Source organism: Rhinolophus sinicus, linkage group LG02 (assembly GCF_036562045.2).
Source record: "Rhinolophus sinicus isolate RSC01 linkage group LG02, ASM3656204v1, whole genome shotgun sequence".
Taxonomy (NCBI): Eukaryota; Metazoa; Chordata; class Mammalia; order Chiroptera; family Rhinolophidae; genus Rhinolophus; species Rhinolophus sinicus.
Genome location: NC_133752.1, coordinates 55,277,705 through 55,295,827, shown reverse-complemented (window position 1 = coordinate 55,295,827; position 18,123 = coordinate 55,277,705). Strand labels below are relative to the sequence as shown.

The 18,123-nt window shown below is 39.6% G+C and overlaps 2 protein-coding genes and 1 non-coding gene across 4 annotated transcripts in view; 1 reads left to right on the top strand and 2 right to left on the bottom strand.

The window, feature by feature from the left end:
• Nucleotides 1-8,909: 8,909 nt before the first annotated feature.
• LOC109440425 (galectin-10) lies at nt 8,910-10,406 on the bottom strand. The gene is given in 3 exon segments (XM_074324447.1): nt 8,910-9,517; nt 9,920-10,046; nt 10,266-10,406. A coding segment is annotated over 1 exon segment (429 nt). The 5' UTR covers nt 9,481-9,517; nt 9,920-10,046; nt 10,266-10,406; the 3' UTR covers nt 8,910-9,051.
• The window catches only part of USO1 (USO1 vesicle transport factor), a 71,883-nt gene continuing 64,086 nt past the window's right edge, over nt 10,327-18,123 (top strand). The window contains exon 1 of one of the 2 annotated variants that reach the window (XM_019720566.2): nt 10,327-10,571. In XM_019720566.2, coding sequence (XP_019576125.1) covers nt 10,506-10,571 — 66 coding nt within the window. In that variant the 5' untranslated portion in view covers nt 10,327-10,505. The remainder of the gene's footprint in view (nt 10,572-18,123) is intronic. The other variant, XM_019720581.2, reaches the window with a different exon arrangement.
• On the bottom strand, nt 13,447-13,520 carry TRNAI-AAU (transfer RNA isoleucine (anticodon AAU)). Its single transcript has one exon. It is a non-coding gene; the product is annotated as a tRNA-Ile (tRNA).

The window sequence follows — 18,123 nt, the reverse complement described above, 5'->3', positions numbered from 1 at the left end:
GTGCCAAGCACTCTTGCAGCTAAAGCTGGACAGAGTTCTTAACAAAATAGGTGGAAGTAGAAAGACAAAGCTTCCTGGAAAGCTTTTTATATGAAGCGTAGACTGACAACCCCCAATGATTCAGGCAAGAGTAGCAACAGATGCTAAAACTGGAGGGTGAAAGCTTGATGAGAAATAGGATATTTATCAGTATTAAATAAAGCATGTTCCCCCAAATGATACTTATTAATTACAAAGGGAAAGATAGTTAACTGTACAGTGGAAATGTTTGGCAGATAACACCTTAAATGAATGATCAAAATGAATGTCACTAATAATGGGACAAATAGATGTTATGTACCTCCTGAGATGATGCACTGTGAGTAGGACAGCACTTCTATGATATTCCTGCCAAAGATGTCAAAGATACACAATTTGAACCTAATACTGAAGCAAAGTCAGACAAAACCCAACTGAGGGGCACTCTATAAAGTATCCTATATTCTCTAAAATATCAAAATCATGAAAGACAAATAAAGACAGTGGAACTGTTTCAGATTGAAGGTGACTGAGGAGACATAACATCTAAATGCAATGTGTAATCCTGGATTGAATACTGGACCAGAAAAAAAAATTTTTCCCAAAAAGGAAATTAGTGGTACTGGCAAAATTTGAATAAAGGCTATAGATTAGATAATTAGAATGTTTTCAGTGTTAATGTCCTGGGTTTGATCACTGCACTATGTTATTTAAGCAAACTTTTGTGGTTAGGAATTAGACACTGAGAGGTAAAAGGAGATCATGCCTATAAATTCTTCTCCACGTGGTTCAGGGGAACATGTATATATTTAGAGGAAAAAATGATAAAGTAATTGGGGTAAAAATGTTAACATTTGAGTGATTTAGGTGAAGAGTATATGGGAATTTTTTGTTCAATTTTTGCATCACTTCTGCAATTTTGAAATTAGTTCAAAATAAAAAAGTTAAAAGGGTAAAAGAGTGGGGGATGGGCCTCCGTTGATAAATAACTTTTGCCGTTCACCTTTGCCCTTCTTCCTTTCCAGAATTAGTATGCAATGCTGGAGATGAAGCAGCCAGCTTGTAACCACAAAGATGAAAGCCTCAAGCCAAGGATGGCTGAGCAGAGAGTCAGGCTAAGGGCCCAGATCCTCTAGCAATCCTGCACTGCCTACCTCCTAATCTGTTTAAGACACTCTGGTTTTCTGTTGCAAGGCATGGTAATCACAGCTGATGCAGCAAAGTTAAGTAATCTACCCAAGGCTACACAGTCCAAAAGTGGCACGACTAGAATGAAAACCCAGGTCTGTCTAAGTTTGCAAACAAAACATGCCTTTCTGGTCTATACCACGCTGAAGCCCAGCCTTCTCTCTCTATGAAATAGAAATAAGAATTTCTAGTGCTCCAGAATGAGATTACACATGGGAGAGCACCTACAAACAGGACCTGGCACAGAGGACAGAGACTCAAATGTTTGCTGAATCAGTGATTCAAGAAACCAAACACATCTGTTCTCAATATTCTGCTATACTGAGCTATTTTTAAGTACTAAAAAAAAACAAAACACTGTATTTATGTGTGTGTAATACTCTATCTAGCTGCAGATATTAGTCAGCAGTTTCATTCAGTTTCTTGGATCTCTCTTGCCACTCTCTCCCCTTCCTCTTCTTTGCCTCATCTCTCCTTCATAGAAGTCCTTCTAAAACCTTGTTTTTATGCATCAGCTCTTGCAACTCCATCTCTCCCCACCCTTGCCTCCAAAAATGAGGGAGGGGCTGAGCACGGATTCCCTTACAAAGGCTCTAGGAACAAAGTGGCTCATTCTGCTGGGGAAGGCAGGAGTTAGCCAATAGGAAAGACCATCCTTCCCAGATTGGCAGGGAAAAATCAAAAAAGGGAGCCGGAACCTCTGGCCAGAGCTGTGCAGCTATCTGGAGGCCAAGGTTTCTAAAAGTTCCAGGCAGAAGAGCAAAAGGTACAGGAAGGCACCGAATCTGGGCCAGACCAAACCCATCAGACATGAAACTCTTCTGAAGCTGAAGGGCACAGCAGAGTTTGGAATCACTAATTTCTATTGATTGAAATGAAATGTGTTTCATATGTAGTATCATTGATTTGTTTTGAATGGCATGAATTTTGAGCTTTTAAAAAACAAACATCTTGATGTTACATTATGAAATCAGTACCAAAATACCAGTATAGTCATTTTGTTCTGAACCAGAAACCAGAAGCAGACCTAGATGTCAGCACCCTCACAGGAGGGCGATTGACTGTGGCAATGACCTACTGTGATCTTGGATTATAAGCTGTTTAAGGAGTCTCCATTCACATACCTACGAGAGAGAGCAGTTTGGGGACTTGGGTCTGGGTCACTTTGCGTCTCACAGATGGCGGCCCTGCCCTGGAAAGGCCATGTGTGTATGTGGGGATTGGAGTTGGGGAAAGGGTAGTGGGAGAGCAAGCCAGAGCTCTTCCAGCTCTTATACTACCCACAACTAGTGAGGTATTTGTGAGATCCTGTGCACGGCAGCATCAGGGAACAGTCAGGCCAAAGGCAAGATTTCTTGGCCTCTCTGTGCTCATGATCCTCTCGTCTTCCATTCCTCTACCCATGGACTCCTGAGCTGCTGGCAAAGAATCATGTCCACACTCAACTCCCTCTTCTTTCCTCCTCAAGCCACCCACCTATGCCAATTCTGGACCCTCCACCTAGTATCTACAAGTTACTGAGTCCACCCCTATTATCTGTGTAGAGTGTTAACAATCACAGGCCATTGGAACCTTATAGTCAACTTCTTTCAAGAGCTGGAATTGGGGAGTGAGGGGTCCTTGGGGTCTGGGCTGACTTTGAAAAGTTCAGGTCCAGATCTGCTACTATCCTGCTGGCCTGGAGGTTCAATCAATATTGACTGACTGTACTGTGATCTGAAGAGACAGCCTACAGAGTCCCCTACTAACCCCACACATACTCACTTGGGCCACAGACTCAAGCAAATGAGATAGATCAGCTGCAACTTGCTTCCGGGTCATGAATTGCTGGTGAAAGTGGCAATGGCTCCATAATAAATCATCTTAAGCTTCCACAGAATCTTGGCATCAGCCAGTAATGTGAACTTCAAAGGCTCTGGTCTAACTGTGGAATGGGACAGTAAAAACTTCAATCCCATCCTAGTTATTCAAGACCTACCTGTTCAGCTAGCTGAGAGGGAGGAGGAAGAGAGTGGGTATAGAGACGTGACAGTCAAATTCTTCACAGGGGACAAGGGGTCCTGAATTTGATAAATTTGTCCCTCAATAAATAGTTTTATAAAAAGTCCTTTGGAACTGAAAATGGGATTTCCCAATTTAGGTGTTTCATAAGTAAGCAATTTTGTTTATTGTATTTTCTTACAATGGAAACACAACTGGACTGTATTTTTTTTTTTTTTAGAAAAAGGTGTAAATGTAGCTTTGCTTGCAAATATAAATACAAAGCAATGTAAAATTACTTTTATTAAATAATACAACATGATCTTTTGAGCCTTTTGCAGAGCATCAGAACTGATACTAGCTAGCAATATGCTCATAGCACTGCTGGAAAAATATTTTTCAAAAAAAATTGGCAAGCAGTCAAGTCCATTAGGGGATATAGCAAGCATCTATTACTTTTTATATTCAGATGAACTTTCTGCTGGCACAATAGTCTAGATTTTCTTTGAAGAAAGTCCCTGTTTCCATGTTCTTCTGCCGTATGCTTTGGGATGAAGGGAGAACTCGCACTGCTCGCTTCAGGGTTGGGTGTGTGAACCAAGGCCCATCAGAGCATCTCACACACTGGACTGCAGAAATTGGCCCAACACACAGGCACCTGAACCAATCAGATCCTGTAAGTCATAAAGGACACTTTTGCTGGGACTCTGAGGATTGAAAGGTTAGGAGTCTTTCTTGATGAATTTGGGCCCGGTAGAGAATGTAAGACTGCAGGTACTGACAGCCACCTTGCCCTTGTAAAGAGCCAGAGAAAGAAATGAATTAAAAGAGCAGAGTCCCAGATCTGAAAGCCCAGATCCTGGGGAGATTGTCTTCATGCCCCCCGATTAAGCTATATCTAAAGTGATAGACTTTTCAGTAACGTGAGCCAATAAAGTTTGAGTTGAGTACTTTTAGAGTAATATTTTTAAATGTTCAGTTGTTAAGAAATTGATGAAACACAAAGATGATCTGGGTCGCCACTCTAACCTCTAGTGTGTACTCACTATTACTATGTTTCATGTACTAAAGGACTAAGCACATTAAAGCTATTATCTAATAAAGTCCTACCAACAACCACTGAGAAGGGTACTATTATTGTTCCTTTCACAACAGGTAGAGGAGGAATTGGAAGCCTGGACTTTAGAGCATGTGAGACTGACTGACTCGACTATTCCGAGTCCTTGCCTATGTCATGTTTTTTATCTCCTAAGAGAGGTGGCTGTTGAATATTTTAGCCTCTTAATCTTTTCAAATGATACAGGAAGTATAAACAACTGAAATCAATCAAATGGAGCTGGATGGGGGGGCCACAATCCTCTTTCTTGCACCTTCTTCTCCCAAGGAATTCCTAGGGTTTTAAAAAATATTTTGAAAAGCACTTCATGGAACACAATGAAAAAGGATGAGAAACACCTACCTCTTCTTGTAAGGAATAATTTCTAAGATATGTTAAATGGGAAAAAGTAATTAAGCCATAGAACTGTGTGTACAATGTGCTACATTTATTTGTGTTAAAAAAGAGAGATTACGTTTATACGTATATGTATATCTAGAAGGATAAACAAGAACTGTTTACGTGAATTGCCTGGGTGGCCAAAGAATAACAGGGAGACTTTTTGCTATACACTCTTTTGTACTTTTTATTTTAACCATGTGAACTAACTGTCTTAAAAAGAAGGACGAGGAGGAGGAGAAGAAAAGAACCATTGCGTTAGTGTAATGAATCTCAAACCAAGGGGAACTGCCCAATGGGAGGTTAAGATGGCTCTCTCAATGGGCTGCAATCTGACTCGTATAAGTCCTTTCATTTATCTTTACATATGACTAAATGTTAATTAGTAAGTTGGTCAGTAAAGATCAACAAAATATTCATAAACTAGAATTAGTTAATAAAATCTGAATCTGAGGACGCTGATTCAGACAGGATTGAGGAAGTCTATCTGCCATGCAATGCTTAGCAATAGTGCAGAATTTCTGCTCCCATGTGCTCAAGGTAAAAGTGGGAATTTCTTCATTTGGGGAATTCATTCACCCATTAAAGAGCTACCAAGTGCTTACTATGTGTCAGATACTGTGCTAAGCACTGAGAATAAAGCAATTTACAAAAGGACTAAAATCCCTGCCCTATGGGTTTACATTCTGGGGGTGGTGGGGAAATAGACAACAAACAGGATAAAGAGGTAAAATATACACTATATTCCATTAATCTTACAATGAACATTTTTTCACATTTTAAGAAACCTGAAATTGGGAGACATCTGTCGGTAAACGGCTTCTTACAACCTGGGAGAGGTTTTGGTTTTTTTTCTTTCTGAGGTACACTTGATGGTGTCTTAGATCTGATGAAACACGGGAAAATAATACGTATGGAAGAATAATGTATCAGACTGATACATGCTCTAGAGAAAAATAAACAGAGCAGAGGGAGAAGTTGTGACTTAACAGTCAGGAAAGACCTAAGTAACATTTGAGCAGACTTAAATAAGGTGAGAGAGTGAGCCATTATTCGATGTGGGTGGAACAGTAAGCATTCAAGATACAGGAAAGTATAAGTGCAAAGGCTATGAGGCAAGAGCAAGCTTCAGAAATGCAAGGAAGCCAGTGTTGCTGGAGTGGAGGGACTATAGTAGGAGATGAGGCCAGGTAGACAACGCGGAGCGGGAGGCGGGGCAGATTATGTAGGAACTTGTAGACCACCTTTCCACTTAGTGCAAGGTCATTGTCTTGACTCTAGAGAGGTTGGATAGCATAGTACACAAGAGCACAGGCTTTGGAGCATGATTGCCCATTTTTGTCCCAGCTCTGGCGCTTCTGAGCTACGCTATTGGGCAAGTTACTCTTTGTGCCTGTTTCGCCATCTGTAAAATGGAGCTAATAACACTATCCACCTCGCAAGGTTGCTGTGAGAATTAAGTAAATTATTTTATTTTAACCATGGGAACTACCTTTGAATAGAATAAGGCTAGCAAATAAGGAGCACAAATATGTGCTTGATATTGTTATTATTGATTGGTTATGAATTTCAATTGCCACTTCATCATCATCAGTTTATTTTGCTGTGTGTTGTTTGGTTAATGGATAGTAACGTATAATTATATCAACGATATTTTTGGACACCGATTTTCCAATAACTAGTCTTTAAAAACCTGTGATGTATTTTAAACATAAATTATCACCTCCACTTGTCCTCCTAAGCAGGTACAGACAATAACTCCACAACCCCACCCCACTCCCAACCAAAAACCATCCTGTGCAATGATCTTTCATTGTTATTGCTGAGTTTGCCACTAGAAAGTAAGAAAGCATAGGGAAAGTAGGCCACTGAAGAGAGCCACTGAAGTAGAGGATTGTAAGGAAACAATTTTAAAAACAGATTTCAAACCAATGAATTTTGTTAGTTGTTCTGTTGTCAGGTTTGGTTTAGGAAAAGAAAAATCATTTTTATTTACCCCAGTTAAAATTTTGGATTATGTGTATTTTAATGATTCATGGCATTTATCCTACTGTGTTTCCTTGAAAATAAGACCGGGTCTCACATTAATTTTTGCTCCAAAAGACGCATTAGGACTTATGTTCAGGAGATGTCATCCTGAAAAATCATGCTAGGGCTCATTTTCTGATTAGGTCTTATTTTGGGGGGAACACGGTAAGTGTTTAGATTTATGAAAGTCAGAAGTACAATGGACTAAGTCAGACAGTCACAGTTTTTTCACAGTTTCTCTATCTTTATTGAAGAAATGGTTCTTGACCATCTGTCATGTTAAAGGAATTACGCTAGATGATTAGAGTACAAATAGGAACAGGACATGGTCCCTGACTTTTCTCTATAAAATCAGCAGAAGTGGATTCACATGGAACCCCTTTTCTCTTAAATAAGGAGTCTATTTCATGGCTGTTCCATAGTGAGGATGCCTCTGCTCCCCTTTTAGACCCCAACTGAGAGACAAATCAGCCACTGTACCCTCTCTGACTTCTCTTGAGCCTAGAAGTAATAGGCAGCTCCACCCTTTCCCAGACACCAGGAGAAAGGCAAGACAGGCCAGGTCAGGGGGAAGTATGGGGGCTCAACCTTCATCTCCTCTGCACCCAACTATCCATCCCGCCTGCCCATTGTCCTTCCTGCCCAGTGGATGCTATTAGGGAAGAAAACAGGTCAATGAAGGGAAAACTCACAGTGACCTACTATACTCACCAAAATTGAAAACAAAGCAGGGCATTTTAAAAAGGCCAGTGTGTTAAAACAATTTTGCTAAAACATCAAGACACTGTTTTTTTATTACCAAATAATATATGTAAACATCCATGAGCCCCACTGCATTTCAGAGCTTTATCCCTGATGATGGGGTGGAGTGAAGCACATAGAGGAGGTGAGGAGAGGCTCGGGGAGGGGTGAGGCTTAGGGACTGGGTGAAGTTCTTTGCACACATTACTCGGTGATAAAAAAAGCTGAGAATTTATTGGTTACTTTTTTTAGGCTGAAACAAAATGCCCCCATGGAAAATGTCTGATGCAAAATGTCAAGTGTCTCGTTTTAAAGCAAGGGATAATGCTTAGTGCACAGTATTTTTGGCAGTATGATCCCCACCATTATCCAAGACACCCAGGCTTAAAACATTGGCACTAAGAAAGGAACTTTCACCATAGCCTTTGTGATAGTATGTATTATCCACAATTTCACCTTAGAGATGAAAAAAGGACCCTCCTCCACAGCATAATGTTAATATATCCTTTAATGTTTTCTTCATTTATCCATCAGTACCACCTTTTATGAGAGAGTGCTAAACAACAGACATACAAAAATGAGTAACATAATCCTGCCCTTAAGTTTGACTTAACAAGCATTTATTGAGTTTACCAAATATTAACTGAAAAGCACTAGTGTGTGTGTGTGTGTGTGTGTGTGTGTGTGTGTGTGTATTTCAGGGAAAGCTTTCAGAAGATGCCAGAGCTAAGTCTTAAGGAACTAGCAGGTATTTCCTTGATGAAGAGTGAGAGGTAGAGCATATATCCAGACTATGTGAAGGAGGAGCTGGAAAGACAGTCAGGAGTCAGAACATAACAGGCCTGTATACCAAACTATGGAGTTTGGATTTTATCACTGAAGGATTTTAAGAAGAGGACTGTCATGCAGATGCTTTGCTGATGCAAGGCTCATCCAAGGGTGGACTGGAGACAGGAATGGAGGGAAGTCAGTGCCTGAATACTGACAAACTAATAGTTAGGAAACTATTACTATAAGCTTGGTGAAAAACGATGAGAACATAAACTATCTCAGAGGCACGGAGGAGGGAAAGCAGAGGACCTATTTGAGAAATACTATATTCTATAAATAGACATGATAGGACTTGACTAGTAGACATACGGGGGGTGAAATCCAGAGTTTAAAAGTCTTTGCTGCTTTCTACTTCTAGCTTATGCTTTCTACTTCTAGCTTAGGCAATTATTTGGCTAGCGGTACTGTGCACAGGAAGCATACTGATTTTTTTTTTTTTTTTTTTTTTTAGGGAGGCTGGGGTATCTGAGACCCATAGGACATTTAAGTGTGGAGGTGTATGAATCAGTTGGGTAACTGGGCCCTACAATTTTTAGACTCAAGAAATTTACAAGACTACTCCATAAGCACGTGTACCTGACAAACTCATTCTGAAAGGAACAAGGCATACCGATATGAAAAAATGACATTTTTCTTTTTTTTTTTTTTAAGTTTTCAGGAGTTTTAATGACCAATCGTGGGGGAAGGGTGAGGAGAACCCATTCTGTTAGTGAGCTCTGGAAATCACATGGTCACTTAGAGGAGGGATCTCTTTGACAATGGGAGTCTGGTCACCCTTCTCTCTCACAGACACACACTGAGGTCAGGGAAATATCTCTCCACAACTGCATCATCTTCACAGATCGTGGGTCGACTCGATGGGGAAAGCTGTAGCAGTATTGGTCATTTACCATTACCCGATACTCATTTTGTAGCACCAAGATGCACAGTTTAAATGGTTTGCCATTCTCAAAGGGCATTTCAGAGGATTTCACCTCGAATCTCCACTCCCCACAATTACGGCTGTTCATCACTACCCAATTACCAAAGTACACGCGGAAATGGAAGGTGATGTCTGAGTTCTCATCATTTCCAGTGTGGAGATCCACCTGCAGTTATGGGTTCATGCTGAAACTCATGATGGGTTTCCCATGGATGGTCACTGAAGAACCAGTAGACAAGGACAGACGGTGTTGGTATGGGACATGTAGTTCTGACATTGTTGTGTCTTCTCTGGGCAGCCTTTCTAAGTTGTGTCTAGATTGGTAAAAAAAAAACACACACACACAAAAAAGACATTTTTCATGCTAAGAAAACCCGCTGAAAATGCAGGGATTGAAAGTTAGTAACAAAAAATTATGCTACTAGCTGTCAAACTGACTGCAGAACAATGTATTTTCCCTAGTAAGCTAAATGCAGGGTTCGATTGGTTTTCTCCTCACAGCACTTAAAAATAGCGGTGTACCTGGTGTTTAGATCTAGGAATTCCTTTTCTCAGGTTTGAAGAGCAAGATCTGAGAAATGCGCCCTCCCTTGGCAGTGGAATGAGGGGGCTCTAGCACCCTCTTTACTACCAAACAAAGCCCTGTAAAGAAATGCAATTTACGGGGATCAGAAGGCCACAGCGCTCGTACTGCCAAACCACAAAATCAAACCAACCTTGCCAGGGGTCAGGACCCCTTATCTGTCACGTCGGCCGAAGGACAATTTCAGTTTCGACTCAACAAAATACGACTCTCCGGTATGATAGCTTGCAGTGTGTCCCGCTCCGCAACAACTGAACACGCTGCAAGCCAAAACACGTACGCTGTCGGGATGCTCTCCAGCCCGCAGGGCCGGGCTTCGACCACGTGGGTGGTTGGGGCCAGCCCAGCGACCTGCGAAGGGCGGGGGTAGGAGGCGTGTCCCTGCGGAGGGAGGCGGTGCCTGCGGGGGGAGGCGGTGCCTGCGCAGTGGGCGGGGCTTGGGAGGACCCGTACTATGGGCCTTGTTTCGACTACTTTACCCCTTTGCCTTCGCCCTTCGAGGCGCCACGTAATGCCACGTCCCCCGCACATGCGCATTTCGACTGCTGGTGGCGGCTGTTTCCGGGCTCAGGGGGCTGGAGCGGCCGCCGAGTAGGAGGCGGCGGTGGCTGTGCCCGGGGATCACGGAGTGCTTGCTGGTCTGGGGGCCAGGCCCTGCGGAGGACAGGGGAAGTTTTCTTTTCCGAAGTGGCTGGTAGAGCCGGTGGCGGAGCCGCAAGATGAATTTCCTTCGCGGGGTGATGGGGGGTCAGAGTGCCGGACCCCAGCACACAGAAGCCGAGACGGTGAGAGGAGCAGCGGATCTGGGACTTGGGAAGGGTCCGGGCAGGAACGGGGACGGAGGACTCGGGGTCCCGGAGGTCACCTCCCGCGCCCCACGGTGGGCCGGGGATCCACATGCCACCTCCCCTTTTGCCTCCCTTCTCCTGAAACCCCCGAGTTATTCCCTTACGCCCCCAGCGCAGCCCCCCACCGCGGCGGCTCGGCCCTGCGGACAGCCGCCGCGGGACGATGGTCGGTGGGTGGTACCGCCGGGAAGGGATCGATCCAGGGCAGAGGTGGCACGACCTATCTTACACGCCCCTCGAGGCCGCGGGCCTCTCCCTCTTTGCTTTTCGCCGGTGTCTCCACTGGCCGAGAGGAACCTGAAGTCCTTGCTCCCTCTCTCGAGGTCTGGAATGGGGAATTGGGGAAGACTGGGTTTAAAACCCAGCTGTTGAAGAGAGCATGTGGCTAAGAATAAAATGATAGTTTGGGGCAGAAAACCACCTGCTCCTGTCCCATCAGCTGGAGGAAGGTCGTTCTACCAGGTGTTACTAGATCAGACATCGTGTTTCGGACTCAAACTATATGCCATTTGGGAAATACCTGGACGTTGTAGGGATGTTTCGCGCTTAAACCGCTTTAGGGACACATTCCCCACTCTCGCTTCCACTCACGCCATTCAGAAGTCTGAACTCTTGGTTTGGTAACACGATTTGCAACGTCACTTTAAAAAACTTGTCGGCCACAGAAACAGTCTGGTAGTTGGTTCAATTTGAGGATAAACTGACTTTAAAATGTGGTTAGTGTCTATTAGAAATGAGTGTGATTCTTTTTAAATAAACTTTTTATTTGAAACTAATTTTAGATCTACAGAAAAGTGACAAATATGACATTTTAAACGTGAACTTCGGAAATAACTTTTATTTTCAAGCTGTTACCTTGTGCTAGGTGCTGTGCTGAGCTCTTTGTAGTCCACATTCTGCTTTAATCCCTAATCACCCTGCAAAATAGGTGATAGTGTCCTCACTTTACAAATGAGGCTGAAAGAGGTAAAGTAACTTGATCGAAGTCACACTACTAGTGTTATAATAGAGCCAGATTTCCACCAAGGTTTGCCTTACTTCAAAGCCTAAGCCTTATTGCTGATGCCCATATTTTAATATATATCTGGGAATTTTGGAGAGTTAAATAATATTAAAAGTAACCTCACAGATCTGGGTTAGAACTGTTTAAAGCAGAAGTTGAAAGCTGGTGAATCTGTTTTCCTTCATTTGAAAATGAGATTACACACAAACACACCTAATATTTGGCTTCTCTTGTTGGTTCCCACATTGCTACAAGGCAACTGAGCTGCCCTATTAGAAGACTATGCTCTCTCTAGATTACTATAGTCGTAGCCCACCTCTTCAGCTTTTGTTTTGTTTTGTTTTTTTGTCTGATAACTTTTTGTGTGGAGTACCAAGTTTTAAAGTGTGGTTTACTAGAACTTGTTTTGGAGTTAGATCTTGATTTGAATCCTTGCCTTCCACCCCTGATTGGATTGGACAGATCAAAAATGGCTAATCTAATACCCAAACAATAAATTAAAGAGACTGCTGTTATGGGTGTAATGAGGATTAGGTGAAATAAGAAATAGAAAGAACCTAGCACTTAGTATTTGCTCAATACGGTTTTTTATTGCATGTATTTAGGGAAAGAATAATCTTTTTTTTTCTCTTATAATTGGCCTTGTCACAATGACTTCTGCAGAAAAGTGGCATACAATTAATTGAGTATAGGATTTTAAAGTTAGGAGGCCCTTTGCAGCTCATCCAGGTTGAACCCCCTTGTTTTACAAGTTAAGAAACTGAGGCACAGAGCACTTAAAATGTGTACAGTATTGTGGAGCTGAGACTAGAACACTTTGATCTTGCGGTAGTGATTAGAACAACTTAGTTTTTATATCATGATTTCAAAATGAAGCTTGAATATCACTTGTGTATGTTGTATATATAAACAGAAAGGAAAGTGAGTGTTCTTGTTCTTGCCTAACTTTGAGTATGTACACTCAACACTGGAAAAATAGTTTGTCTTTGGAAGAGAATTAATAGTTTATTCTGAGGTACAGAATGAATAAAATTTGTTTCACCATCTCATTCCATCAGGAGGTATACTGGGTATAAGGGGTCATGGCTCACTAATTTAGAAGTATTTATAGAGCATCAGAGTGTGTGGTACAATATTAGTTTTAATTGGTAATTTGATCTGGCCTGCATATTCAAGTTGCTGTAATTTGGAGCCTCTAACTTAAGCATTGTCATTTAGTATTTCTAGGATTTTTGCTTTTATTTCTGCAAAATTAAATTATTTTCATTGCGTTTTTTCCATTTTTCATGTTTTTCTCATTTTTTTCCAGTGGAAAGCCTCTTTTCTTTGTCTAAAGTCTACCTGTTCTTCAAATTCAGCATCAATGCATTCACTAATCTTATACTTCTTTCTCTCACCAAATTGTAGGTAATCTGTTACCCTCTGAGCAATCTTCACATTCAAACTAGATTGTGTATTTCCTAGGCTTTCTACCTTTTATATATGGCTCATCTCTTCTAGACTCTTAAGTCTTTAGGGCAGGTTTCATATGTACTTTTTTTTCCTTTTGGTTATTTTGGTTATTTCCTTTTGGTTATTTATTTTCTTTTCTCTTTTTTTTTCTTTTTTTTGTCTTTGTTCATATGTATTTTAATCTTTATTTTTCCATGGTAAGATGCTCAGTAAATATTTATTAAATGAATTCATTATAGTGATAAATGAAAGAAATCACAGATCGGTAATCATAGCAGCTTACAAATTACTAGAATTACTAGATGCTAAAACAATACTTTTTTTTTTTTTTTTTTTAAACGAGGGCACAGCTCACAGTGGCCCATGCTGGAATTGAACCAGCAACCTTGGTGTTATTAGCACCACACTCTAACCAACTGAGCTAACTGGCCACCCCAACAATACTTTTTAAAGATTAGGAATCACAGTTTTGGAATGGTTGAATGCTATTATGTCAAACTTTTTACTTAAGGAATTTTTCAGATTTACTGTGTATCTTCTAAATATGAGAGTTATATTATTGATTGTATAGTACTTAGCTTTTCATACTCTCAGTTAACAGTAACTTTAGACTGATATTAAGATGTTCTTCAGAGACAAAGTACTAAATATTTGCATTTGTGTCATGCTAGTCAATAATTCTATAAAGTTCTGAATATTTTATTCTAGAATTTCATCCACATTAAACTTTTCATATTTTAGAGTCAAATACTTTTTAATTTGATTTTTCTTTTAGGTAGAGAAAGGCACTGACTTCTGATGATTGCAGTCTCTTAACCCTTCACATACTTTTCTGGGTGCAAATAAACACTAATTATAGTAAAAAAAACCCTACTCATTCTTCTGATACTTACACAGGCTTAATTTTCCATCTACCTTCCAGCTAATACCTTTTTCCTTTTTTAAAGCTAGTTTATTGAAAATCCCAAGAGAAGTGTTAACTACATTTGATGATAAGTCTAGGTTTTCCTTTCATAAGTTGTATCCCATAGCATGAAAGTTGGCTAAAGTCCACAAAAAGTGTGCAGAAGTAGCATACTGTAAGGCATCTCATTTTAGATCAAACTTTGATCAGCTGGCTTAAAAACAAAGCGGCTAAGAATATAGACACAGCTGTACTTTCTTTTAATAAAAAATGAGTGTGCACTTAAATTTAGACATAGTTTTGGTTTGGTCAAGCACATTTGATAACACGTTACTATAAATGTGTAGTCTGAAACTCCTGTTTGGGTGTATGTTTCGTATTGTACGTTAATAATCAGGTCAGTGTCCTAACTGGTATGTGTTTTCTCTCTTGGCTCTTGGAATAACAGTGTCAGAAAAAAACATAATAATGATTTGTATTTGATTGCTTCTATATTCAACCAAACATGTCTTTTGTATTCTTATTAAGTAACGTCTTTTGAAAATTACATGGCTTTTTTGAAAGTGTATTAGATTACTTAGGGTGGTTGTAAAAAACTAGTATCATTTAAATTTTACATAGCCTGGCATTACCAGAGTATGTTCCAGAGAATTCTTTCAAGTAGAGGTACTTGAAGGAATTTTGTTACTGAAGAAGGGTGCTGTGTGATGATCAAAAACAAAACAAAAAGCCTGATATTTATAGATTTATTAAGCAAGCACTGTGTTACGTTTTCAGATATTTTCAAGCTGGAGATATAGAGTAAGTTGTGTTTGCCAAATTCATTTGACCAGACCCTTTTTTCCCCTCCAGGAAACCTTTTGGATCCCTTGTTCTGAGGGACATAACTTTGGGGGGAAAAAAAGTCCTAGAGGATAGGTCCTTCACTATCTTTAGCATGATGGAGTTCATCAAGTGTTTCTCTTCGAATACCTAAAAGGGAAAAATGAGTCTTGGTGCTTTATGGTTTGAGAAGTAATTGTAATCACTCTTGAATCTGGTTATCTTTTAGTAGAGAATAGAAGAATTTCTTATATAAACTTGTTGATAGCAAATACCATTTCTCTTTTTACCTATTTATCTCCTATTGTTTATACTGTTTTGTCTCTTTGTTGTCTGTTGTAGATATCGGACAAAAGGCGTGCTTATTTTTTATACCTCAGGCATAAATGGCCGTAAGCATTTGTTTTAAATAAAAAGTTGCCTTTAATTTGAAAACTTTTGTAGTGTTAGACTTTGAGATGTTAGCATTTGTGATAGGTTATTTGGTAGACAAGTTTCATTATGATACCTTGCATAAAAGGATGTCCTTTTTGAAAGCATCATTCTTTTTTTTTAACTTTTTTTACTCTTAAGTGGTTTTTCATTTTCACATTCTTCATCTCACTTTTTTATTTCCTAGTCACTCCTATTCCCATTGCTTCTTTTTTGGTCTCCTTTGTGTCTCACTGAATACAAAAATAAACGGCACCATTGGTTTGCAAAACAAACATTAAAGTCGGGTTATTAGGTTGTAATTTTGATCATGAATTACAATTTACCAATTCTTGGTGGAATTATTTGTCCTTTACATATTTTTCTTGGTAAGTGGAATTGTGAATTTCACATGGCAATTATTGAAAATGAAGAGTTTTGATACATAATCACCTGCATGAGCTGCCTGATGTTATACCTATCTTTTATTAATAATGCACCTTTTCATTTTTTTAATTAACAAAATAGCAGAAAATACTAGTAAAGTTTAAGTCTTCTTTGACAACCATCTCCAATTTCAGTTCTCTTTTCAGAAATAACCACTATTCCTAGTTTGGTATAAATTCTTCTAGACCTTAATGCATAATCATGCATTTGTACAATATAAAATTATATATTTGTATGAGCATATTTATCTCTTTTTCATAAATGATACACTTTTTACAGTTTTCTATAGCTTAACCTTTTTCATTGATTGATATCTTAAACATCTTTGCATGTTAAAACATAGAGCTGCTTTATTAGAAATTATTTAAAATACCAGCTTGTCAGTTACTTTTGTTGATTACACTATATAGTCTTCTAATAGACGGTAAAAGCATCTTTATAAAAGGATCCATGTCTAATTCATCTTTGTGTTTCTCTCTCAGACAATTTCGTATCTCTCAGAATACCTCGTTAGCATAATATGAATTAGTTGAAGAACTGCTCTGTTGAGTTTTTCCTTATTATCTCTGGTCCCTCTTAATAAAAATAACTCTGGACTAAATTTTACTCAAATATGTGTTTTTCTCTTTGGAACTGTTTTCTGTTAATATGTAGCATTCTATTTGCTTAATGCAAGAGTCACAAACTCAAATCCTAACAGTGTCAGTGGGGTAACATTGTTCAATGAAGCAGGTTGGATTAGAGAAGAGAGCAGAAGTCTGGAATGAAACTGGAGCCTGTATATCCAGACTCAAGAGTGTAGCTAGTGCTCAACTCCAGCCAGTTGTTGCCTCCAGAAATATAGGCCCAGAGATCCAATTTAACCTTGTGGTTAAGCTTGACTTTGAATCCCATCTCTCCACTTATTAGTTGTATGAACTTGGACAAGTCACTTACCTACTGTGCCTGTTTCCTCTTCTCTAATACGTGGATAGTAATAGTGCTGATCATGTAGCGTTTTGTAAAGTTTAAAAGAATTCAAAATATAAAGAACTTTAGAACAGAGCTGGCACATGTTATGTGCTACCTATATATGCCATATTAACGATTTTGAGATGCACATTAGCGTTTAAACATCTTGAAATCAGGATTCATCTTGTAATTATAATTGATATTTCTTTTTTCATGGTGATACATTAAAAAATGGTGGATCTTACAATTGATGGCTTCTTAAATTGTGTGAAATAGTGTTAGCTATCAAGCTGAATTTTTTTCAAGAAAGGTAGAAATCTGGATTTTTATGTGCAATCTTTAGATTTTGAAATGTTGGCTAAAAAATTATTTTAAACACTGTGTTACAATGTTCCCCTACTTACGAAAATAATCTTGCAGTCCCTGTGGTTTACAGCTGGTACTACGACCAGCATTTCTCTGCCTAGGAGGCAACATACCTAGAATAGTAGAAAAAGTGTGGACTTTGGAGTAAGATATCTATAGCTTGGTTAGAATCTGAACTGTGCCACCAAACTGGCAGTGTGTTTTGGGGTTCATCGCTTATTTCTGAGTCTAGTTTCTTCTGTAAAATGAGTTTATTAGGTTAGGTATAGGATCAGCAGCTCTAACAGAGGCCAGAACAGAAATCTAACCAAGATAGAAGTTTGTCTTTCTCCACTGAAAGTCCACTTAGAAGGCAATCCCTAGAGTAGGGTAATTTTGCTTCTCAGGGTGGTCCAGGGACCCAGGTTCTGCTTTGTATTATACCTTGTTCTCCCATCCCCTAGGATGCTGCCCTTATTTGAATTGTTAAAGGTGTCTCATTATTCAGGTTCAGGTTCCAAGCTGAGGGAACGAGAAAGAGGAATGAAGAACATAGAGCTTCTTTTTTTTTTTTAAAGGAGGGCGCAGCTCACAGTGGCTCATGAGGGGATCGAACCAGCCACCTTGGTGTTATTAGCACCACGCTCTAACAGACTGTGCTAACCAGCCACCCTCATATAGCTTCTTTTTAAGGACATGACCTGGAAGGTACTAACAACTCAGAATGTAGTCACTGTTTAGATGCAAGAAAGGCTTGGAAAGTAGTCTAGGAGGACAGGCATGTGCCCAGCCAAAACCCAGGGTTCTAATAACGAAAAGAGAAAACGGACAGTGAGGCACGATTGTACTGCATGGATTTGATTTTTCAAGTAAGGAATAAATGGAATAAGGGTCTTTGAGATCTATAATTTCTGAATATAAGTTAAGCATGCTTATGCTACAAAATTTTTGCTTGGTAAATATCAACTGAAAAATATCAGACCAGTGTTTGGCCTAAAACATAGCTAAGTCTTTGTAAGGTTTGGAATGTATGTAATATGTTTTCCTTTCATTGGGTTTCAGTTGTCTGTAAAGAGTAGCAACACAGCATTTTATTATGGAGAGATCACTTATTCAGAAACTTCAACCATCTGGAATATTACCAGGAGGTAATA